At 49.6% G+C, this 23,251-nt stretch overlaps 3 protein-coding genes across 4 annotated transcripts in view; 2 read left to right on the top strand and 1 right to left on the bottom strand.

The window, feature by feature from the left end:
* Znrf3 (zinc and ring finger 3) overlaps positions 1 to 6,733 on the top strand; it is a 152,848-nt gene extending 146,115 nt beyond the window's left edge. The window contains exon 8 of the mRNA XM_021632749.2: positions 409 to 6,733. Coding sequence (XP_021488424.1) covers positions 409 to 2,111 — 1,703 coding nt within the window. The 3' untranslated portion in view covers positions 2,112 to 6,733. The remainder of the gene's footprint in view (positions 1 to 408) is intronic.
* Positions 6,734 to 7,321: 588 nt separating this feature from the next.
* C12H22orf31 (chromosome 12 C22orf31 homolog) lies at positions 7,322 to 12,232 on the bottom strand. Its single transcript, XM_060365203.1, is given in 4 exon segments — positions 7,322 to 7,727; positions 8,829 to 8,890; positions 8,892 to 8,942; positions 12,206 to 12,232. Coding segments are annotated over 4 exon segments (546 nt in total).
* Positions 12,233 to 20,224: 7,992 nt separating this feature from the next.
* Positions 20,225 to 23,251, top strand: part of Kremen1 (kringle containing transmembrane protein 1) — a 69,087-nt gene continuing 66,060 nt past the window's right edge. For both annotated transcript variants that reach the window (XM_060365607.1, XM_021632663.2), the window contains exon 1: positions 20,225 to 20,416. In XM_060365607.1, the coding sequence (XP_060221590.1) occupies positions 20,326 to 20,416 (91 nt within the window). In that variant the 5' untranslated portion in view covers positions 20,225 to 20,325. The remainder of the gene's footprint in view (positions 20,417 to 23,251) is intronic.

Here is a 23,251-nt window from a genome sequence, read left to right as displayed (position 1 = left end):
CCCAGTGTCCTGACCTGGCCTCCTTAGGCCGAAGACCCCTGTCGCTTTAACAGATAACAGTAACAATTGACTTTCCAGGCCTAGACTACAGGGTTTTTCCCCTCACACTATAGACATCCTTGCTCTTTCTCCATGTAGCTGATATGATGGCTATGCAATAGCAATGCTGATAGCTGCACTCACATCATCATTACAGGGTGGGAGTCACTCTCATCTTTATATTTGTTTTGCCCTCTGAGGACTCTGTATGGGGGAGTGGGAACAAATAAGAGACAAATTTTTTGCCAGCTCAGCTGAGCTTAGAGACAGCTTAGAGTGTGGCAGGGTCAAGAATAGACTTCCCTGGCACATAGCTCCACTTGATGCTTCAATCCTGCCCCATTACTGTGTTTCCTCTACCTCTTCCAGAACAAAAGGGGAATCCAGGTGCTGTTTGTGTGGAGACTGGCAACCTCACACGTGGTCGACAGCCAAGAGTGACCCTACCAGTACATTACCCAGGCCGTGTGCATAGGACCAATGCCATTCCAGCCTACCCTACCAGGACAAGTATGGACTCCCATGGCAACCCTGTCACCCTTCTGACCATGGACCGGCATGGGGAACAGAGCCTGTATTCTCCACAGACTCCCACCTACATCCGTGGCTACCCACCCCTACACCTGGACCACACTCTGGCCCCTCACCGCTGCAGCCTGGAACACCGGGCCTACTCACCAGCCCATCCCTTCCGCAGGCCCAAGTTCAGCAGCCGCAGCTTCTCCAAGGCAGCTTGTTTCTCCCAGTATGAGACCATGTACCAACACTACTACTTCCAGGGTCTCAGCTACCCAGAGCAAGAGGGCCAGCCGGTACCCAGCCTCACACCCAGGGGCCAATCCCGTGCCTTCCCGCCAAGTGGTGGCAGCAGCCTGCTCTTCCCCACCGTGGTGCACATGGCCCCTCCTGCCCACGTAGAGAGTGGCAGCACCTCCAGCTTCAGCTGCTACCATGGTCACCGTTCTGTGTGTAGTGGCTACCTGGCTGACTGTCCTGGCAGTGATAGCAGCAGCAATAGCTCTGGCCAGTGCCGCTGCTCTTCCAGTGATTCTGTAGTGGATTGCACAGAAGTCAGCAACCAAGGTGTGTATGGGAGCTGCTCCACCTTCCGCAGTTCCCTCAGCAGCGACTATGACCCCTTCATCTACCGCAGCCGGGGGCCTGCTGTGCATCTGGAGGGCTCCCCACCACCAGAAGAGCTCCCAGCAGCACACAGTCAAGGTGCTGGGCCATGGCTAGGCCCTGCCTCTCCCTCAGGGGACCAGCTGTCCACCTGCAGCCTGGAGATGAACTACAGCAGCAACTCCTCGCTGGAACCCAGAGGGCCCAATGGCTCTACCTCAGAAGTGGGGCTCGAGGTTTCTCCTGGGGCCACTGTGGACCTCAGGAGGACATGGAAAGGGGGCCCAGAGGGACCATCATGTGCTTGCTGCTTTGAGCCCCAGCCTTCCACCCTGGGCTCTGGGACAGGGACAACAGCAGGTGGTAGCACCTTATTCCTGGGTCCCCGGCTTCTTGAGGACTGCAACCCTACAAGTGGGGAGCCACAACCAGGGAGCTCCCAGGGCCTGTATGGCCTTCACTCAGACCATTTTCCCAGGACAGATGGGGTGAAATATGAGGGCCTGCCCTGCTGCTTCTATGAAGAAAAGCAGGTGGCCCACAGTGCTGGCAGAGGCAGTGGCTGCTATACTGAGGACTATTCGGTGAGTGTGCAGTACACACTCGCTGAGGAGCCCCCACCCAGCTGCTATGCAGGGGCCCGGGACCTGAGCCAGCGCATCCCCATTATTCCAGAGGATGTAGACTGTGACTTGGGCTTACCCCAAGACTGCCAAGGGATGCAAAGCCAGAGCCCCTGGGGTGGGACACTGGGCTTGGACGTCCCCCGACTCCACTGGAATCTGGGGACAACCCGGGAAGAGGAGCAGGCTCCATGCTACCAAGCCAAGGTGCAGCCTGGCTGCTCTCCAGAGAAGCCAGATGCTTCCAGGGCTAGCCTCTCCAGTGTCCCCCAGGACACTCAGGAGTCCTATGTCCTGACTGCTGAGGGTTCAGGTGAGAGCAGATGACAGTAGGTATTTGTATAAGGGTCCTCTTCTCAGGCCTTTTTTGTTTGGCTTCCTCTGTGCCCTTGGCTTCTATTCCTGATGACTTTCAAACATTGCTTCTCAGCCCTGCCCATCCTCAAACCCTTTATCCATGATGTTGGTACTCTTTCCCTCAGAGGCTTCACACCCCAAAAGCATATCTCAGTTTCATCAACTATTCTGCATCCTGTGGTCCCCTTAGTCCATCCTGTACCTATTAGAGAACAGAGCCCTCCTGACAGACCTCGCTGCACTTGCCTGCTGTCCCACTTGGGAGGCCTGAGTCACCATTCTTACATTAGAAATGCTGTAATGACTTGCAGTTACCTTTGTAAGATGTCTCCTGTTGTGTGTTCTGTTTTTTGTTTTGTTTTTGAGACTGGTTTCTCTGTGTAGAACAGGCTGGCCTTGAACTCAAAGATCTCCTTGCTTCTGCCTCCTGAGTGCTGGGATTAAAGGCCTTCTCTCACACCGCCTAGCATAAGATGTCCTCCAAGTGGAGCGGCTCCTTTTGGTCCTGCAGCATGTCAGGTTCATTTCCATCTTCAGATCTTAGCTAAACAGCCTTTTTTTCCCCATCAGTATCACTCTCACTTCCTCTGTTATCTCCTAAGTCACGTCAAGGCAGGCACCTCTTGGGAAGGTCTGTGTGATCTGTGAGGGGTCATCCCTGTTCTTTCAGTGCCACAGGGTACTTACTTAACCTCACTTCGACATTACATTTTCATAACATCTTAGGGCTTGTGGAAGACTGTTTAGCCAAACAAGGGAGACCTGCCTCCACCAGAGACAACTATGTTCTCAATGTAAACTTGAGCTTCTCAAGAAAGGGGCCATTGCTGCCCCCCGTTATCACGCACATAGTCTACCCACCATTGTGAACTGTCGCTTCGAAGAGCCCCATAGGCAGAGGATAGGGATGCTCAAGGCCCTTACCTCATACATACTGCCCAAAGCCTGCTGTGCCAGCTCTCCACACCCTTGGTGACTGTTCTCCCTCTCTCTCCCAGGACCAGGATCTGGCCCAGGCATCGGTACGGGAGCTTGAGCTCAGAAGGAACTCTTATGTAGAAATTGTGAACTGTATGAAGACTTCAAAGTCTGGCTTCCTTCAAAACGTGTGTGTGTGTGTGTGTGTGTGTGTGTGTGTGTGTGTACATATACATGTAAATATATGTATATATACATATACACATACATGCATGTATACATACATACACACACATACATATATTTTAGCTTTGACAAACATAAAAGTGGTAATAAAGAGCCCTCTTCAACCCAAAATGTGAGCCACCTGTGGCATCCCTTCCCCATTAACAAACCAACAGACAAAATCCCTTGAGTTCTTTGCCTCTTTAATAATGTGTTGTTCTGTTTTGTAATGTAATGTGTGCTTGGGTTTCTGAGGTGTGTGGGATTGAGTTCTATGCTTTTTTTTTTCTAAGATATTATATGTAAATGTAAAAAGTTATTTAAATATATATTTTAAAGAACCCTAACCACCAACTTTTGTTTAAAAAAAAAAGAAAAAAAAAATCACTGTTGCATTAAATGAACCACATCTTGTGTTGATACTGCCGTCTCCCTGGAGGGACCTCAGGCCTTTGAAAAGCTCAGGGTTACACCTGCCTTATCGAAAATGAACCAGAAACTTGAAGTAAAAAGCTAGTTGATATGGGTACAAACTCCGAGGAACAATACAAAGCTGCCTCTTCCTTTTTCCCTTTTTTGAGGCAAATCTGGACTTCGGGCTTTTGGGAAGCCACACCTCTCAGGCCCACGCCTGTAGGCAGTAATGGAAACTGCTAGGAACGGGAGGGAAAGGAGAGGTGTCAAACCATTATTGCCTAGGCCCCAGTTTGTTAGGGACAGGTCCACCCATTCTCTTCTGTTCCTTTAGGTCATCATCCCAAATGAGAATAAAAGTCACAGTCTATCGCAGCAGAATCTGTGACTGTGACCAGCCCCATTATGAGGCTCTCTTGCACTCTGATCACTGGATAGGAAAGAGGCTCTCACCCTCACTGTCAGCCTTGGAGTCTTCTGTAAAGTCATTTTGAGCTTGATGCCATCAGTTGCAGAGGTGATTTGAATGGGGTGTGAGGGGCAGACACCCGGAGGAATGTTGCTTTGTGGCCTTGGTGGCCTGTGGGACTGGAGGAACAAGCTCTCTCACCCAGCAGTAGTGCACCACCCCTCGAAGAAAGGCATGCTGGGGCACACCTCTGCCCATAGGCCTTGGGCAGCCATACCCCTCAGCTGTTGTCCCCCTTAGGTTGCCTTTTGGGCGGTCTCATGCTTTAGTGTACCACAGGGGTACACTAAACTCCATTTGAACCAATCTCCCATCCCCAGAAATGCAGCTTTGGGGCTCTTCAGTCCTCAGCCTGGTGGCTGCAGTGGCTCACCCTGCCAGCAGATGTCTGCTAGACTCTCTGCCGGATGCACTATTATGCACTGATTCTCCGAGAGACAGACTATCAGATAGTTCAGACCCAAAGGGTAGGATTTTGTATATTTTTTCCAGCCTCTTTTTTAAGGGGGAAGAGTTTTTGTTGTTGTTTGTTTGTTTGTTTGTTTGTTTTGTTTTTTAAAAAAAACCCAAACCATTTTTGGTTGTTTCTGTTACTGTTTTTCAGATGTTTTGTTTGTTCTTAAAAGGGAGAGAGAATCTATTTAAAACTACTTCAGGGATTGTAATCCTTTTTGTTCAATATGGTCCTTGTTCTTGAAAATACTTTCTTTTCCTTAGAGGAAACTAACCGCCTTGGCCCTGTGTTCGCTAAATCTTCTGTTCACTTCCACTCATTCATTTAGCGATGTCTTGCCGTCAGGAAGAGTTTGGCCCAATGGGTCTGAAAGCTCAGTTACATAATGGGGACCACCTAGGTTGCCAGAGAAAGAAATGACCCCTCTTCCAGTCAGACTCCCAAGAAGTCATCCCAGAGGCCAGAGTGCACATTTTGAGACTTCCAGAATACTTTGTTCTTTAAATTCCCATCCTAAGATGAGGACATTTACTTATTTCTATCCCAAATCTGACAGAAGTCCCCATATCAGATGATCCAGCCATTTGCCCTTTAGGAAGTAGCCATGGTGAGATTTGTCCTTCCAACCAGCTCTGGGGGGTGGGTCCCTTGAGGGAGGATCCCCCCCCCCCCGGACTATGCCCAGTGCACCTGTTGGCGAGGGTGTGAGAAGGGCCCAAACCATTGACATGTGATCAGGGCTGCCTTTATTTCTGGGGCCGGAGGTAGCAGCTGCAAAGAACAACAGCTTGCCTCCCTGTGCAGAGGGAATGGGGATACAGCTTTTAACATGAACTGCAAAGCACAGCTCATTGTTGAGGTCTTTGTTGTTTGTGGTTTTGCTTTTTTGTTTTTGGTATCTGTGTGTGCTGAAACAGACCCCAGAAAGGCTTGCCGTTGCGCTGCCTGGCTAGGAAGCCACTTCTCAGCACTCTTACTGCATAGATGAGTAGGGAATCTGAATGCCACTGGAAGAAGTCAGACAAGTCCAGCTACCCTCTGAAAGAAGGCTATTGGCAGGGGACAAGCACTTGTGATTGTTGTAGTTTGGGGATCTAGAAACAATTATCAGCTTTGTATTGCTTCATCAGATCAGAATAAAACCACCTCTCAGCTATCCTGTGTTACCAGTTAAATCCACAGAAATAATGTCTGTGGCTCTAACACTGGTGACAGGCACCCTCTTCTGGGGAGGGGGAGGGGGAAAGGAATGTCGATAGTGTGTGATAATTGTATAACCATGGACAAGGAGCACCACACTTTTCCCCTGGGGACCTCTATACCATCTAAGTGTGTAATACCAAGTGTGAGCTGGGTACCAGTCCTGGCTATAAAACAGCCAGATCAGCTCAGATTTTAGAATCAGATAAAAATGGAAGTTTAGGCATTCTGATCCATGAGGTATGCGCCTCTGTGGTCGCAGTTCCAGTAGCTGACCGTCCCCTCTCCTCTAAGCCCAGACCATTTGATTAGGTTCTGTCTTCTATGCTGTGGTTCAGGCCCTCCCCGACGTGCTTCTGGTCTCAGGGTTCACACAGGACTAATGCTTTTTAAATGTGGTCTATAAAAGAATTAATTGAAAGTATCATCTTTGAAGCTGATCTGCCTTTTTCTATTTCTTACATAAACTGTATTGTTTTGGTCTAATAAGACACTATTTTAATTTTTTTTTTTTTATTTCTCCCATAGCACTTAATATTTTGTAAAGACTTTGTGATAAAATGGTCTAAGGGCTCTCTTTCAACATTACCATTTTAAAAACTGTTTTAAAAGCTAGAAAACAACTTATGTATATTCTGTATATGTATAGCAGCACATTTCATTTATGGAAATATGTTCTCAGAATATTTATTTACTAATATATTTATCTTAAGCCATGTCTTCTGTTGAGAGTGTGACATTGTTGAAATAATCATTGAAAATGACTAACAAGGCCCTGTAAATACATGATAATTGCACACAGATTTTACATATTTGCAGACCAAAAATGATTTAAAGCAAGTTGTAGTCTTATATGGTTTTGTAACAAATTGTACAAATGACTGTAAAAAAAAAATACATTTTTATCAAGTATGTGTTACATGTGGTCCTTGCTGTAGTTCCTAAAGTCTAGAGCCTGCTGCTTTACATGGGTCAGTGCTCTGAACTCTGTCCTGTTAGAGGATCCCTGTTAACAGAGCCCAAGTTAGGCATTTCCAGTCATCAGTGTATTGGCTGGAATTGGGGCGAAATCCTTGAGTAACAAGAGTGTGGCAGGAACCTGAAGCAGGGAGACCACAGCTTCCAGGCCAGCCTGGACTACAGAGGGCATCCAAGGCCAGTCTCTGCAATTTAATGAAGCCCTGCCAACAATCAAGGCTCTAGGTTCAAACCCCGCCCCCATCTGCCTTGCCCTGCCCTACTCTGTACCCAGAAAACCAACTGGGCATGGTAGCTCAGTGTTTGGGAGGCAAAGACAAGTAGATCCCTGAGTTCAAGGCCTGCTTGGTCTTACATAGTTCTACAGCCAGAGATCCGATCTTGAAAGACTGGGGACTGTCTCTTTCCCCTGGGAGGGTAGGTAGTCACTAGTTTGCAAAGCACTCTTGAGATTAGGTGAAAGGTACACTTTATTTTTCAGACACATTGCAGAGGACGCTAGGATCCTATGAGTTCCTGTTTTCACCCGAGCTTGGGCCACTCTTCAGTGGTAACAGCCACACTCCCTGCCCAGCTCCGGGTTCCAGCTCCCCGCTGTGGCAGCTGACTGTGAAAAGCTTCCCAGAGCTTTTGTTTAATGGCCTTGCCTGGCCCCTAGCTGTACCTCTTGGGGATTCCAGAAGGATCTCACAGCATCGGCTCTACCACAGTGTGGTGCAGAGCCTTGTAACCCTTGGTGAGGATGCCATGGATGGTTGGCATGACCTCCAACTGCTGTCCCTCTTGGGTTTCAGGAAGCAGTGTCCGGTTCTTCCAGGCTGTCATCCCACTGTCCCTGGACAACACTTGGGAGCTGCTGCATGTTTGGCGTTATCTGTCCTCAAGATCTTGGCTGACTGTTCCTGTTTTCTCCTTTGAACTTTCTTTACTCAGGCCAAGAAGAAAGCAGAGATGTCAAAGTTAAAACTTGAGAAGGGAGCTCAGAATAATGATCGGGGATTTGTGTCTCAGTCTTCACTACAGCAACAACCAACATTGTTGCCTAGCAGTCTCGTTACTGAATACCTTCACATATGGCACTGTGTGTTCCGGAGAACCCTGCAGAGTCAGCAGAGATGGATTTAAAAGCTGGGAAATTACAATGGCTTTGCCCAAGGCCACAAAGCTTAGGAAGTTCATAACGATAGCTGACATCTATTGCACACTAAGCAAGTTCCTAATTAATCACTCTGCCAACCCATTCAGAGGGCCTTTGCATGTATTAATTCATTTACTCTTCATGGAACTCTGTGAGAGAAGGTCCTCTATCATTTTATATGATAAAGTCAAGACACACAAGAGGTCAGAGTTGGGATTTGAACGCTGACAACCAGTCAATTTCTGAGACATTCTCTTGAGCTCTGCCAGCCACTATATAGCGACAGAACTGGATTTATAAAATCAGGCCTCCGGCTGCCAAGTTCTGTGAGTGAGTACAAGTTCACAGGCTTAAGGTGTGTATACGTAGGCGCATACTGCCCATCTTCTTCACCTTTATTTTCCCTCCTGTCAACTTCCTTTTGTATAAAGTCATCCTGCAGAACCTAGCATAGGATGAACCCTAAATCCCGGAACTAGATCTGGCGTTCTATCCCTCTATTTCGGGGATCCTTCCACCCCAAACCTGTCTTTAGCTTTAGGATTTTCATCACCTGGATAGTGAAATCTCTAGCTTTAGCTTTTCCTTCCCTCCCCCCCCCCCGACCCCCCAACACACACCCATCTCATCACCACTGGCCATTGGCTACCTCTCTGATGCCACCTGCAGGCCTTCTGGCCACTTGCTCTTGGCATTTCCTGTTGTGTCTCTCTGTACCTTTCAACACTGTGCTATCCCTGGGCTTCAGTCCTTTCAAGGATTTTGCTTCTCTAAGCTTGGAAGGCATACCATGGCATTTACCTGTTAATTGCCTGGCGCTTTTACCTGACACTTCCCAGCAAGAGGTGGCACCTGGTGCTGGGCGCTAGTCTGCATTGCACCCATCCTGACTGCATGGATGTTGGTGGGAGCACATAGCAGTCCTGCAGCCTGGTGTTCAGTGAGATGGATTGTCAAGAGTCCATAGGTAAGGAGGCTGGGGTCTTGTCGCACATTGATGAGATGCTAGAAATAGCTGGAGAGATGGCTCAGAGGTTAAGAACACTGGCTGTTCTTCCAAAGGTCCTGAGTTCAATTCCCGGCAACCACATGGTGGCTCACAACCATCTATAGTGAGATCTGGTGCCCTCTTCTGGCCTGCAGGCACACATGCAGGTAGAATACAGTATAAATAATAAATAAATAAAGAGATGCTAGAAATATAAAGGGGAAATGATTTTTTAACTCTGATCTTAGAAATCTTGCTAGGTTTTGTGCCTCCTGCTTATCTAGATGTTTTTTTTTTTTTTTTTTTTTCATACCAAGTAAGAGAAAGATGTGAATTTTAAAAGGTCATGAAGATCTTAAAGAACACAGCATACTGGGACAGGAAGCAGGAGTCAGGAAGAGCTCCGTAGAAACATGAGACAGTTTGCTAGAAAGATGAATTAACAGCAGGCAGGAAAGGAATAGGACCATTTTGCGAGATGGATAAGCTGGTCACAACTCATACACATTCAAAGACAAATGGTAACTGGGTAAGTCCTGCTGGACCGTGACTGTGCCTTCTAACCCAGTAACAAGAGCCAGATAAAAGCCACTCGGTAGGGAAATAAACTCTGAGGTGCATAAAGGCCAAAGCATGTTTCATGGGACTGAGAACAATTTGGATAGATTTAATCACATAAAGAAACCTGGCTTTTTAAGAAATGTCACCTATAAAAATATGATCGGGGACTAGAAAGCTCAGCAGTCGAGAGCTGGCTGCTATTCCAGAAAAAGCCCAGAGCCTCGGATGCCTTTTTCTGGTCTCCTGGGCTTCTGTATATATGTAGTGTACCTGTCGGGCCCATGTATATATACACATAAGAAATATGTTTAAATAAAATTGCCATATTTCAGTTGCCTAAATATTTTAGCTACTTTTTTTTTTTTTAAGACAGATTTTCTCTGTGTAGTCTTGGTTCTCCTGGACTCGCTTTGTAGACCAGGCTGGCCTCACAAAGATCCATCTGACTCTGCCTCCCTATTTTAGCTACCTTAGTAGGAGGAAGAAATCTGTATTTACCCCCCCCCCCATTGTGTGTTCTTTGCTTTCATATTTCTAGTTGGTCACCTGTCGTTCTCATCTGGGGCAAAATGCTGTCTGTTTAGATTTTGGCTCACATGTGGGCAGTCTGGTCTGTTCACTCCAGGATTTGTGGTGTCACTTTGGGTTGTGAGGTGGGCATAGGCATCTCTTACATCGTCAGATTTTATGGTCTGGTGTTAGAAAAAACTCAGAAGTGTCTAGAGTCTTCATTTACCCTAAAAGTCTTGAGAAAAACAATCTTATGTTTATAGGAAACGCACTTTGCATAAAATACCACCAGGCATGCAAACCAGATTAGGTGGGTGCAGATGTCAAAATCCGTCCTTTATGTCTGCATGGGTGCCCTTGTCCATGCACATAAAGAGGGTACTGTTAAATTATCAAAATAGCTGCCAAGGCTAGGGGACCAGAAATGAAAGAACACGTTCCTGCAGACCTGAGCACCTCTCCCTATGTCTCTTGCCCAAAGACATGACATGGTTTCTGGAATGTGGTATTATTTTACATCCCATGGCAAATGCAGTAATTAGAGCTGTTAGCACGGTAAAGGCCTGGAAATGAGAACAAAGACTGCCTCTTCCTGGGAACTCTTGGGCAATGCCTCACTCCTTATCAGGTGCTGGTCCTGTTGGTGGTTTTGATTTTTTTCATACACAAAATGCCAAAGGAGGCTCCTTCCAGAGTGGGAGGGAAGTGAAACGATGGAAAAACAAAGTATGAGTCTGGCAGGGACTCCTGGAATCGCCATGTGTTGCCTGTTTGAAATTTCAACTGTTGTCCCTGGAGTGAATCAGAGCTGGCAGGCTGACCACAACACAGGCTGCCCTGGGGTAGAGCCACCCCTTCCCCCAGGCCCATGGCATCTGGACCCACAGACACTTGGGAAGACAATGATGCCCATTGAGCAGCAAACCCTGGCTTCACCTCCCAAGAGGTGGGTCAGTTTTAGAGCAGGGCATTAGAAAAAGGTTGTCTTTGGGAAGAGTTTGCAAATATCTAAAACCAGACAAGCAAACATCTTTCCAAAGCAGTGAATCCTAGAGAAATGGCAGCATGCCTGTAGGTCACCAGACAGTTACCGTTTGCCTTTGACTGCTTGGTGGAGAGTCGGCAGGGACGAGGAAGAATCGTTCTGTTTCCCTTCCCTTCCCTTTCCCTCCCTTCCCTTCCATTCCCAGCAGTCTCCTTATTCAAAGCCACCTAGACTGTGTTCCAGAACTCATGACTCTCACGCCTCAGCCTGGGATTACAGGGATGTGCCACCATGCCCAGCATCCTTCCCCATCACAAGTGTGGTTTTCTCACCTCCTCCTTTCTTCCAGACACTTGCCCACCATATTTACCACATTGGTCTTGCCATTCAAAGATGGAGAGACACAGCCTGGTTTTGAGGAACACTGACCCTTCTGGCACATAGCCATCCACGTGGATAGCTCTTGAAACAAACTCTCTTTCTCTCTCTCCCTCCCTCCTTCCCTCTCTCCTTCCCCTCTTCCTCTCTTCCTGTTCCTTCCCTCCTCCTTCCCCCCCTCATGCCAGGCATTTTAACCTTGGGCCTCAAGCATGCTAGGAAGGCACTTTATCACTGACCTCCATCCCCAGCCCTACTCTTCATATTTTAATAGCATTTATTTTAAAGATTTATTATTTGTGTGTATGTGCATGCATATGAAAGTGGCCATAAAGGCCAGAGGAAGTTGCCAGATCCCTTGGAACTAGAGTTCTAGGCAGCTGTGAGCCACCATGTGGGTGCTAGGAACCAAACTCTTATTCACTGGAATAGCTGGCGCACTCCAGCCCTGCAGCTCTTCAGATTTGACTCAGTTCCTTCTCTCTGCTCAGCATGGCTTACTTCAGTTGCCTCACCCTAAGGTACACCTCACTTCTTAACCCAACCCTTAGTAACGTCACTTGTGTTATTTCTCCTGCATCAATAAAATCAGTATTTATTGAATGCTTACTGAAGGCCAGATACTATTGAAGCTTGTATCATGAAGCTGCCGACAATCATGTGGGTGACTGTATAAACCCCTAGTTTACAAATGAAGAAACCAAGGCACAATTTGCTCAAGAATAATGCCCCAGGCCCTATGGCTAGTAGACCCAGCGAAAGGTTACATAGCTTGCTCTGGAAACTCACAGTTGTCTCTCACAGTGACAACAGTAACTCTCTTCCCTGGCCATTTCATCTGCCTACCAGCCCTGGGCCCAGGTCTAGTTCCATTGTCAGAAGACTTTTTCCCTAGACTCAGGAACTGTTCTAAACTGGTGTCCCAGATCCACCACTCAGCAGGCAAGCAAATGCAAATCTCTGAACTGGAATTTTCTCCTCCCTGAGACACGGATAGCAACAGCATCTCCAAAAGGTAACCCATGAGAATGAAGTGGAACAATGCAGAATGAGTTCCAGGCACTGCTGCCCACGGAATTGGTTCCAGATATGTAACGTTTTTGCTCTAGGATTCTCAAGGAAGAAGCATGGTATTTTGTCTTCAGGTGACACAGATTGAATTGAGGGATAGTAGCTAGCAAGAGGGCTCAGAGTTGGCTCAGCAGTTAAGAGCACTTCCCGTTCTTCCAGATAGACCTGGAAGACCTGAGTTTGGTTCCCAGCAGCTCACAAATACTTGTAACTCTGTGAAATCCAGTGCTTTCCTCTGGCCTCCATGGGCAGAACACAGCACGTGGCATACATTCACACAAATGTGTGTGCATAAATAAAAGTACAAATACTTTTCTTTTTCTTTCTTTCCTCCTCCTCCTCCTCCTCCTCCTCCTCCTCCTCCTCCTCCTCCTCCTCCTTCTCCTTCTTCTTCTTCTATTTTTTTTTCAAGGTCTCTCACCATGTAGCCTTAAGCCGTTTCTGGAACTCATCTGTACACCAGGCTGGCCTCAAACTCACGGAGATCCACCTGCCTCTGCCTCCCCAGTGCTGGAATTAAAGTCATGCAACACCACACCTACCTTCAAATAAAACCTTTTAAAAAAGAAAGTATGTAAGAGTCACCAGGATGAATGAATGAGTGAGTGAAGGTACCTGCTGCCCACCTGTCAGTGCAAACCTGGTGACCCCAGTTCCATTTCCAGAACCCATGCAAAGGGTTAAGCCAACTCTGCAAAGTTGTCTGATCTCTGCGTGTGTGCTATGGCACACACAACCACACGAACATATCACATACATACATACATACATTCATACATACATACACATACACACAATAGCAACAATAATAGAAAGTAAATTTTTCTTATGTGTATCAGTGTGAAGGTGTCAAATCTCTTGGAACTGGAGTTACAGACAGTTGTGAGCTGCCATGTGGGTGCTGGGAGTTGAACTCAGGTCGTTTAGGAAGAACAGACAGTGCTCTTAACCACTGAGCCATCTCTCCAGCCCAGTAATAAAGTAAATTTTAAAGTATACAATAGGGCCGTTGAGATGTCTCAGCAGGTTAAGTGCTTGTCACTATGCCTGGTGACCTGAGCTTAACCTCCAGATGCCACATAGGGGAAAGAGAAAAGCAACATCTTCAAGTTTCCCTGACCTCCATAAACATTCTAGCACACATGCATACAAACACAATAAATGTTTTTGAAACTTAAATAGAAAGTAGATAATTCTTTTATTAATATTAATAATTTGCTTATCAACCCCTCTCTCTGGTCCCTGCAGCCCACAGTCTTAAGTGGCATGATCCAACATTTGGTATAATCTTCAGCTCAGGTTTCATATAAATCAATTTGGCTTATAAAACCAAACAATGGGCCTCTTTAAAGTTCAAAACAAAACAAAACCAAACCTGATGCAGCTTTGGTATCAAAGCATCCCCCCATGCTCACCCCTGCCCCGTCTCTTGTCTCTTGCTCGCTCTCTTGCTCTTTCTCTTGATGGCTCTCACTTTCTCTCTCGTGGCCTCCCACAGCTCGGAAAGTGCTCCACCACTGAGCTCTAACCCCAGCTCCATAGTATCTCCTTTCTTGATTTGTTCTCACCCGATTTCGGAATTTTCTGGACTACTACATTTCTGGAAAATTCTTTTGTTAAATGGCAGGGGAAAGGGGCACCGGTAGACACAGTAAGGAGAGTAGGCTCTTCAGAGATTCTTGCCTCAAACGCTGTTTAGAATAAGGAAGTCAGGCTTCAGGTACTGTTTGGTCTAGGCTCCTGAAGCCACGGGAGGCTTTTGATCTTTGGTGTCATCATTCAGTCTGGGCAGTGAGATCAATTTCATGCAATACCACCCTGGCACACCTGGTTTGACCTAAAGGAATCTAAGTAGACTTAGGGCTGGTTAGGGCTTGGGTGGGAGAGTTTGGGAGAAGGGAGGAGCATATCCACATTGCCTGTCCCTGTGTGTCATGCTCTAGGAACAGTTTTTGTTTATTTTTTTTGTTTGTTTTTTGTTTTTTGTTTTTTTTTTTTTTTGAGACAGGGTTTTTCTGTTTTAGCTCTGGCTGTCCTGGAACTCATTCCGTAGACCAGGCTGGCCTAGAACTCAGCAATCCACCTGCCTCTGCCTCCCGAGTACTGGGATCAAAGGCGTGCACCACCACTACCCAGCTCTATGAACATTTTTTTATGGTATTCTGCTGAGCTCAGTCTAAATAGCCCTTGCTTCCCACATATTTGGAGCTGAGCTCCTTGACATATGCAAGCTCATGCCGCTACTTGGAAACACATCTGTCCTCTGATGCTCAGCCAAGCTTTCTTCCTAGTATTTTTAGCTCCTGTAATCTTCCTTTCTCCTCTTCAGTTTTTCTCCGCTCTGATTTTCTTTCTGGATGATCAGCTAATCAAGAAGAAAGTGAGCCTGCTTTTATGAATTCTCGTCCTCTTCCTTGCTGGCTCCCCCTTTGAGCTACAGTGGCATTCTCCTCCCTTGTCTCCTCCGTTGTTTTTATTCTGGCCCAGAAGCAGCAAACTCCCACACCCATGTGGGGACACAGCTGAGGTTCATGGTTTGAAGGGACAGAAAAACTTTGGAGAGAGAACGTGGAGAGTCCTGAGCTGTGGGGCAGCGGGTTAGAACACCTGCGCTGAATATTCACCAATCATAGGCCTTGGACCTGGGATAGTAACTCATGTTCCATCTACCTGACAGAAACTTGCCACTTGCCACCTGACTTTAAATTCAAGGTGACTCCATTTCCTCATTTTCACCCAAACGTACCCACAGACCAGAGTCTCTCAGCACCCAGGGCCAGATTCTTTCTTTTCTCTTACTCCATCAAAACAGTGAAAGCCTGACTCTCTTGAATTTCCCATTGCCAGATTCCTGAGCTGGGAACCTGGAGAGACAGGATCAGTAGCTAACACAGTGATGAGCCAAAGTCCAGAGGAAAATGGAGGGCATGTGCTTGATCCAGGGAGGCAGGCGGGCAGACAGACAGGTGGACAGACAGACAGACAGACAGGGATAGAGAGGATTACTTGTTCGTGATAGGGTTTGGGTGAGACAGGGCTCTGTATCCCAGGCTGGCCTTAAGCCTCCTAGATGCTTGCTCTACCTCCCAAGTGCTGGGATTCCAGTCTTGTGTAGCACAGCCAATGTTGGGTATGGAACCCACAACCTCAGGCATGCAGGACAAGCACTCCACCAAGCGAGCTATAGTCCCAATCTCTTTCACATGTGTGTGCCTAAAATTACATTATTAATTTCGCGTGTTTTTCTGTGTTTGTGTACCCATGTGTGCAAAGGCTTGAATGTGGAGGTCAAAGGACAGTTCACAGGAGTCAGTTTTCTCTTTCTGCCCTGTGGGTCCCAGTAATCGACCTCAAGTTTGATCAAACTAGGCTTGGTGGTATGTGCCTTTCTTTTAGGAACCAACTTATTGGTCCTCATGGGGGTGTTTCACAAGACTTGGGAAAGGGGTTCTGTGGAATATGATCACATGATCATAAGTAGTACTTAGTCATTTTTTTGTCAAGGCATCGACTCCTTATGTAGTCCTTGATAGCATGGTACTTCCTGTGGTAGGACAGAAGACTGCCCGCCTCTGCCTCCGGAGTGCTGGGCTTAAAGATGTGTGCTTCTCTGCCTAGCAAGTAAAATCTCTAGGGGACCAGACACCCTCATGTTGTGCCTGGCTTCCCCATGACAGTCTTCAGAGCAGACATCATTCCAACCAGTACTTTAAACGCTAGACTGACCCAAACTCCTCCAGAGCTTAGGTGGGCCCCCCAGGAGGAGGAAAGGGACCGGACTGCAAAGTGTAAGCAGGGAAAGAGACTCAGATGTCAGCATCTTCCTGAAGGCAGGGGGCTGCCATGAATGTCTTCATTCTTTCCATGCAATAAGGCTCCGACACTCCCCAGGCAGGCAAAGCATTGAAATGAGCGTCTGGGGCTACTCCCCGCTGGAGGCCATCACATAACTGAGCAAAAGACCTGGAGCTCTTAAGCGCCATGACCTAGACGCACTCATCTGTATTTTTAGCCTCCCGAATGATGTTTCCATCACCTGCGCTGGACTTTTAGCTTCAGAGAGAAGGTGGGGGTGGACGGAAGGCCAGAGGTATGCCTCTCTCTCATGGCAGCCCAATGGGCAGGAGCTCACAGGCCGAGTTACACACAGGGTCACTTGTATGAGTGTGCTGTCTATGTAGTGACAAAGATCTGAGGTGAGGGCCTAGAAAAGCAGCAACCATCGTTTAGTGCTCTGCTGTCGTCGTCTTAAAATTCTTCTTTTCTTTGAGGCAGGCTTTCACTCTTTGCCCCTGAATAGCCAACAATCCCTCCAGCTCTGCCTCCCCAGCGTTGGGATCATACCAGACGTGAAATTCTTAATAAGTCTGAGCACAGGACCCTGAATTTTCTTTGCATGTGGCGGTGGGCAGTGTGTGTGTTAGTTTTTAGAGACAGGCTTTCTCTGTGTAGACCTGAGTATCCTGTAGACCAAATTGGCTGCGGACTCAGAGACCTGTCTGCCTCCTGGGTGCCGGGATGAAAGGCGTGCACCCCCATACCCAGCTGGGACCCTGTATTTTCATTGCCTACTCAGTCATACAAACTGCAGAGCTCATGCTGACTGAACCAAAGCTGGAGGGCCTGATGAAAGGTAGAGGCTGATGCCAGTTGTGGGAGGGCAACTTTCTATACAGGGGAGGAGGCAGAATAATTTAAAGCTATTATCAGGAAGCTTGGGTGCCCTGAGTTGGCCAAAATAATATTGTTTTGGACCTGCTGTGTGCCCTCTTGATGTTTTGTCCTCCGACACCCCAAGGAGACATAGAAAGAGTCTATTAGCCAGGTGTGTGGGACACACCGTTAGCCCCAGCACTCAGAATGCAGTCATCACTTTACTGGCTTGTCTGAAGTACTCTGGGGTGTCTGAAATACCCTAAATTTGGGCTGTCCTGTCAGTGGCTGCGTCCTCAGCACTTCCCAAGTCCCTGTCTGTCTTCGTTTGGAGACAGTGTCACGTAGTCCAGGCTGGCCTTGTACTTGTTGCGTAGTTGAGCTTGAACTCCCCTGACCCTCCTGCTTCTACCTCCCAAAGGCTGAGGTGACAAGCAGGTGTGTGTCACCCAGCCTGTTTCCCTGGTGCTGGGAGTCGATCTTGGGTCTTTGTGCACGCTAGGCAGGCCCTCTGCTGAGCTACCTTCCCACCCTGTCGAATGTGGATGGGAGCAATCTCAACCCTTCCTGGTGTCCACATCAGTGTCGCCTGTTAAGTTTTCATGGCCTTTGAAGAGAAGTGTGCTTTTGAGGGGGAAAGCCAAGAGGGTAGAGGTTGCAGGCCTTGCTGGTGGACGGAAAGAGCTGGGGTCGTGTTGCTTTTCCTGGGGAGGCGTTCACCCTAACTTTGGCTCCAACAGCAGGCAACCAAGACTCCACCCGAGCCCAGCTTTGTGAGCAATGAAATGATCCGGCCTCCCTGCAGGAGCAGGAGCCCGGGTGACTCCCGAAATCACACGCACCGGGCAGACGGGAGATCGTGACCCCACAACCCCACGCTAGGATCCTGTGACTCGGTCTTTCTCTAGGGCGGGCGGGGAGGAGGGGGAAGCGGTGTTGGCAACCCTGTTACGGTAACCACAGGCTTAACCCTAACCTTACTGCCCTCTCTTTGCTGCAACTGTGCTCTCTCTGCTCGGCGATGCCCGGCGTGTAGGGTTCGTGTTAGGCCCTCAGTTTAAAAAAGAAAACAACTCCTCCAACAGCCCTGCGTGTGGAGCACGGGGGCTGAGCCCGCACTGGCAGGTGGAGGGTGTGTCCACCGAGCACTGGGGGCGTCCAGTCAGGAGCACCCGGGGTTCTCGAATTCAGGAACGACAGGGCAAACAAACGACGGAACAAGATCCTTCTTGCCACAGCCCTGGGTCGTGTGGGTGGAGAGGGACAGAAAGGCAGGCGCCTCGTGGGAGGTAGCTACGCCCTTGGGGCCGGGCTGCGGGAGCTGCCTGGCGAGTGTGGGAAGGCCGCGGGGCCGCCAGGCCCGGCGAGAGGGCAGGGCGAGGGGCACAGGGGTGGGTGCAGCCCCGGGCAGGCCAGGGAACCCCGCGGGGCCAGGCCGCCCAGCCCTGCCCCGGGCGCCGCCCGCGAGTCGGCACACGGAGGCCGAGGTTCCCGCCGCCCAGCGGGGCGCAGGCCCGCACTTGCCAGCCTGGGACCGAGGACTTGAAAGCTCCCGGCGCGCAGCCCGGACCTGTCCCGCCGGGCGTCACCACGGCGTTTCAGGAGAGAGCAATCGGAAAATCCCCGCTGCCTGGGGCTGTGAGGAGGAGGAAGGAGGCTCGAGATGCTGGGTGGGGGGTGGGGGTGGGCGGAGGCCCTGCCTCGCGGAGAGGCTAAGCCACCTTCTCCGGAGAGCCCCAGAAAAACAGCTCTTGCCCCGTGGAGCTGGACACTCTAGTTGCTTCCATCTCCATGAACCCTTGAGGTCTTTTATGGTTCCTATTTTGCTGATGGTTGAGCAAAATACAATGTGTACAGAGTCGCCCATTTAATACTAATTAAATACAACTTAACCCCGAGTGGGGGCGCACACCTTTAATCCAGCACTTGGGAGGCGTACTCTGGAAGATCTCCCGGAGTTCGAGGCCATCCTGACCCATGTAGTTCCAAGACAGCCAGGGCCGCACAGTGAGAGCCTGGCTCAAAATAATGATAATAACGATCATGATAATAACAATCATTGATAGTAGTAACAATTCAGAACTGGTCCGATGGCCAGCAGGTAAAGGCAGTTGCCACCAAGGCTGGAGATGTGAGATCGATTCCCAGAACCCACAGTGCAGGATCAGACACCCTCAAGTGGTTCTCTGACCTTACCCGTGCCCACACATGCACAATACACAGAATTTTAAAAATCGTGCATACATGCATATACAAATGCATGTCTATGTTATATGTGCATAGCCGCATACATAGATAAATACAGAGATACACATTTATATACAGTTACTCTGTTTAACAGCCTGGCTGTCCTGGAATTCTCTGTGTAGAGCAGGCTGGCCTCGAACTCAGAGACCCATCTGCCTCCCAAATCCTGGAATTAAGGGCGCCACCACCGCCCTCGTGTAGACATTTTTAAAGGAACAGTAAGTTGCGCTAGCTGACGAGGGATGTGGCAGGATTCTGCGCCCGCTCGGCACGCCGGCCCTTCCGTAGCTGTGGGCCTCTGCGCGGGAACGACCTCCACACTGACTGAGCCCCCACTGGGCGGGCGTGGTTTCCACGCATTACCGCCTTCTCGGCAGCCGCTCTGTGGAGCACATGGGGTCAAGCCACCACTTGGCAGAGGGCGGCCCCGTTTCCTTTAGACCTGTACAGGGCCTTACGAGTAACCGAGTGGGATGCGAACCGGGTCGGGCCGAGCGCTCCCAGGAGCCCAGCGAGAGAGGGCGGTTTGCTCTGGTTACGTGCAGCGGTGGAGCCGGCGCGGGGTCATGGCCTGGGTGAGGGTAGAGCAGGGGTCACCCCGCCCGTGCCAGCCCCGCCAACCCTCAGCGTGGGGACTCGGAGGCAGGGCCGTCCCGCCCTCACCTGCCGACTCCACGCCGGCGTCCTCGCCTCGCGGGCTGCGGGGGCGGGGCCGGGCGGGGCGGGGGCGGGGCCGGGCCAATGAGTGGCAGGCGGCGAGCGGGACACGCATGCGCGGTCGGCCCCGCTGCAGAGCCCAGCCCGCGGCAGGCGGCCGGGGCGGCGCTGAGGAGGGCGGGCCGGGGCGGGCCGGGGCGGGCCGGGGCGGGCCGGGGCGGGCCGGTCGGCCGGGGCGGGGCGACGCCGAGCTCCGTCCTGCTCCCATGGCCGCCCCCGGCTGCCGGTGCTGCCCCCTCTGCCCCGGGCCGCGCCCGGGGGTCCCGCACTGACGGCCCATGGCGCCGCCCGCCGCCCGCCTCGCGCTGCTCTCCGCCGCTGCGCTCTCCCTGGCGGCCCGGCCCGCGCCCGGCCCCCGCCCCGGCCCCGGTGAGTGAGACCCCGGCCCTCCCCGCCCCGACGTCCCTCTCCCCCTCTGTCGCGCGTGGACCCCGGAGAGCCCGACGCTCGGGCCCCTGGGCCGGGACGCGGCGTGGACGCGCCCGCCCGCTCGCCCGGGCTCTGCCCCGCGTGCCGGCTCCGAACTTCCCCGGACGCGGCTCGCGGCGTGGGGCAGGGGAAGGGGTGCGTGACGGCCGAGGTCGCCCGCGCCGAGTGCGGGCTGCTCCGAGCCCCGCGTCCTGCCTCCCGGGCCGAGCCCGCCGCGCGGTCCGCCCGAGGTGGTGCCCTCCAGCCGGGATGGAAGCGGGGACTCGGCTTCGTTTCCACACGCCCTTCCACTCTCCCAGTGGAAGACCAGGCGGGAGGGTGTCGTCTGGCCCAGTTGGGTGTCTTGCAGGTTGTTGGGTGCCGAGCACCGGGCATTGGTGAACCTGCCATTGGGGTCTCCTCCCTAAGTTGCAGGCTGTGATGTTGCAAAGACAGGGTTTTGCTGGTGGAAGGAAACTCGGAGTTGCTTTGTTTTCTTGCCAGCTTGGCTTAGGGAAAAGACTGGGACTTACTTTCTGTGTGGTTCTGAGGCAGACCTCGGCTGCCTGAGTGTGATGGTAACTCACTCGCGTGCGGTGTGTGGGTGAACACCACAGCGTAGGCAGCGATCGCAGAGAGCACCCCCGTGTAGAAGAGGCAGTCAGTCAACATTTCAATACTACTTTTTATAGTGTTTTCCAGTTCACCAAAGACCAGACACACCTGACTCGCCCTACGAATCCTGTGAGCTCCTCGTAGGATGAGTGCCGGCAAAGGACAAAGCTGGGCACTGGGACGGCAGAAGGAAAGAAGTGGTTTCTAGGTGCTTGCTGCCTTCTGTGGGACTTCTATCATTTTCCCACTTCTGTTTGTAGTATGTGAACAGGGAGGAAGGGACGTTCCTGGAGCCAGGACGTATCAACATAACTGTAACCTAGTAACCCCTTAGCTCCACTCTGTCGTCTGTGTTCAGGATTTAATGTCCTCTACGGAGAGAGGGGTACGGGTGAAAATAGACTGGTTTTTCTTGTGGAAAGGGCACGGTATAGCTCTGAAAAGCATTGTGAGCACATTCTGGCCCCGCTTGCTAAGAGCTGCCATCTGCTAGGCACCTTTGCTTTGCTAGGTCAGAGGCAACAGCTCGGTTAAAGTTGGTATGCTTTTCTTTAGGAGGTTTGGGTAAGGACACATTCATGGCTCTTGTGAAACAGTTTGTGCTAAGTAACTTAAACTCTCATCAGCCTGGTTTCTTAGCGTTCTGCTACATCCGTGCTTCTGTGACGCTCTCCCTCTGGCTCCAGAAGCAATTTCAGAAACAAACCACATGGTTTTCAGCATCACATCCTGTCAAGAGCCTAGCCACTAGTTTGTTAAATCCTTTCCAATTAAAAAAATGCTGTACGCTGAGAATACACCAAACTTACCATTTCATATTTTGTGATACTGTAATTTTCTCTAAAATTTTGTGGATGGAAAAAATTATTCCAATACTTATATTCTGCACAACTTTGTAATATTTAAATTACTGGTGGTTTACATTTTTGAATGCTGACTTTATAAAAACAGTTAGCTCATTCCCCTTCAATGTTATTCTAATTATAGCGTATAGTCAACCCCAAATGATCTCAGTCTCTCCATCCTTTTGACATGCTTTCTCTTTCACAACTGATAAGAAAGAAGACAGAGGTTAGTGGTAGAGGGTAGAGTGTTTTCCTGCCTCTCAATCTTCCTCCCCTAACTTCTCATCTGGAATTTATCCTGTTCCTCAATATAATGTGTTTCTATAAAACCTGAGTTTGGTTACCTTCAAGGTCTTCATACTCTGTAGTACATATTCGCTTGGCCCCATTGATGAGTAATTTAAATGTTTAAGATGCAGTGAGTTCTTCATATATATAAATGTATGTATGTTTGTTTGTTTTTGAGTAGCCTTGGCTGGTTTCTTTGTGTAGCCCTGGCTGTTCTGGAACTCACTCTGTAGATCAGGCTGACCTCAAACTCAGAGATGTGCCTACCTCTGCCTCCCAAGTGCTGGGTCTTAAGAAAGTATTGCATTTAGGCTCAGTACTAACCAATACAAGTTGGTGAGCTCAAATAGCTATCGGTGTTCTCAGCGCTTAGTGTAGGTAGGCCAAAAGCAAACCTACAGCTTCATAATATCCAAACTGGGAGGTTTTGGTAGTGGGCAGTATGCCAGCTTTAATTTTTTTTAATTAATTAATTTTGTTTTTATGTGCACTGGTGCTTTGCCTGCATGTGTCTGTGTAGGGTGTCAGATCCCCTGGAACTGGAGCTACAGACGATGTGAGCTGCCATATGGGCACTGGAAATTGAACCCCCATCCTCTGGAAGAACAGCCAGTGCTGCTTTTTTTTTTTTTTTTTTTTACCCTTTTTCATTATTATCATTTACTACAATGTATTCAGTTTGTATTCTGGCTGTGGCCCCCTTCCTCATCTCCCAGTCCCATCCTTCCTCCCTCAGCCAGTACTCTTAACCGCTGCGCCATCTTTCCAGCCCCTAGAATCTAAACTTTTAAAGAATGTATTTATTGGGGGGTATGAACAGGGGGTCATAGTGGGGTGAATGTGGAGGTGGAGGTCGGAGTATTTTGGGAAGTCCACTCTCTGTCTACTCTGTGGGTCCCAGAGACTGAATTCAGATTAACAGTGTTTTAGGCAAACATCTGAGCCATCTCAATGGCCCCTAGTTTAAAATGTTCACGTCTGGAATTCTACCTGAGGCTGTAGACCAGCAGTTCTCAACCTTCCTAACGCTACAACCCTTCAATACAGT

Source organism: Meriones unguiculatus, chromosome 12 (genome assembly GCF_030254825.1).
Source record: "Meriones unguiculatus strain TT.TT164.6M chromosome 12, Bangor_MerUng_6.1, whole genome shotgun sequence".
In the NCBI taxonomy this organism is placed as follows: domain Eukaryota; kingdom Metazoa; phylum Chordata; class Mammalia; order Rodentia; family Muridae; genus Meriones; species Meriones unguiculatus.
This window is presented reverse-complemented; position numbering and strand designations above follow the sequence as displayed.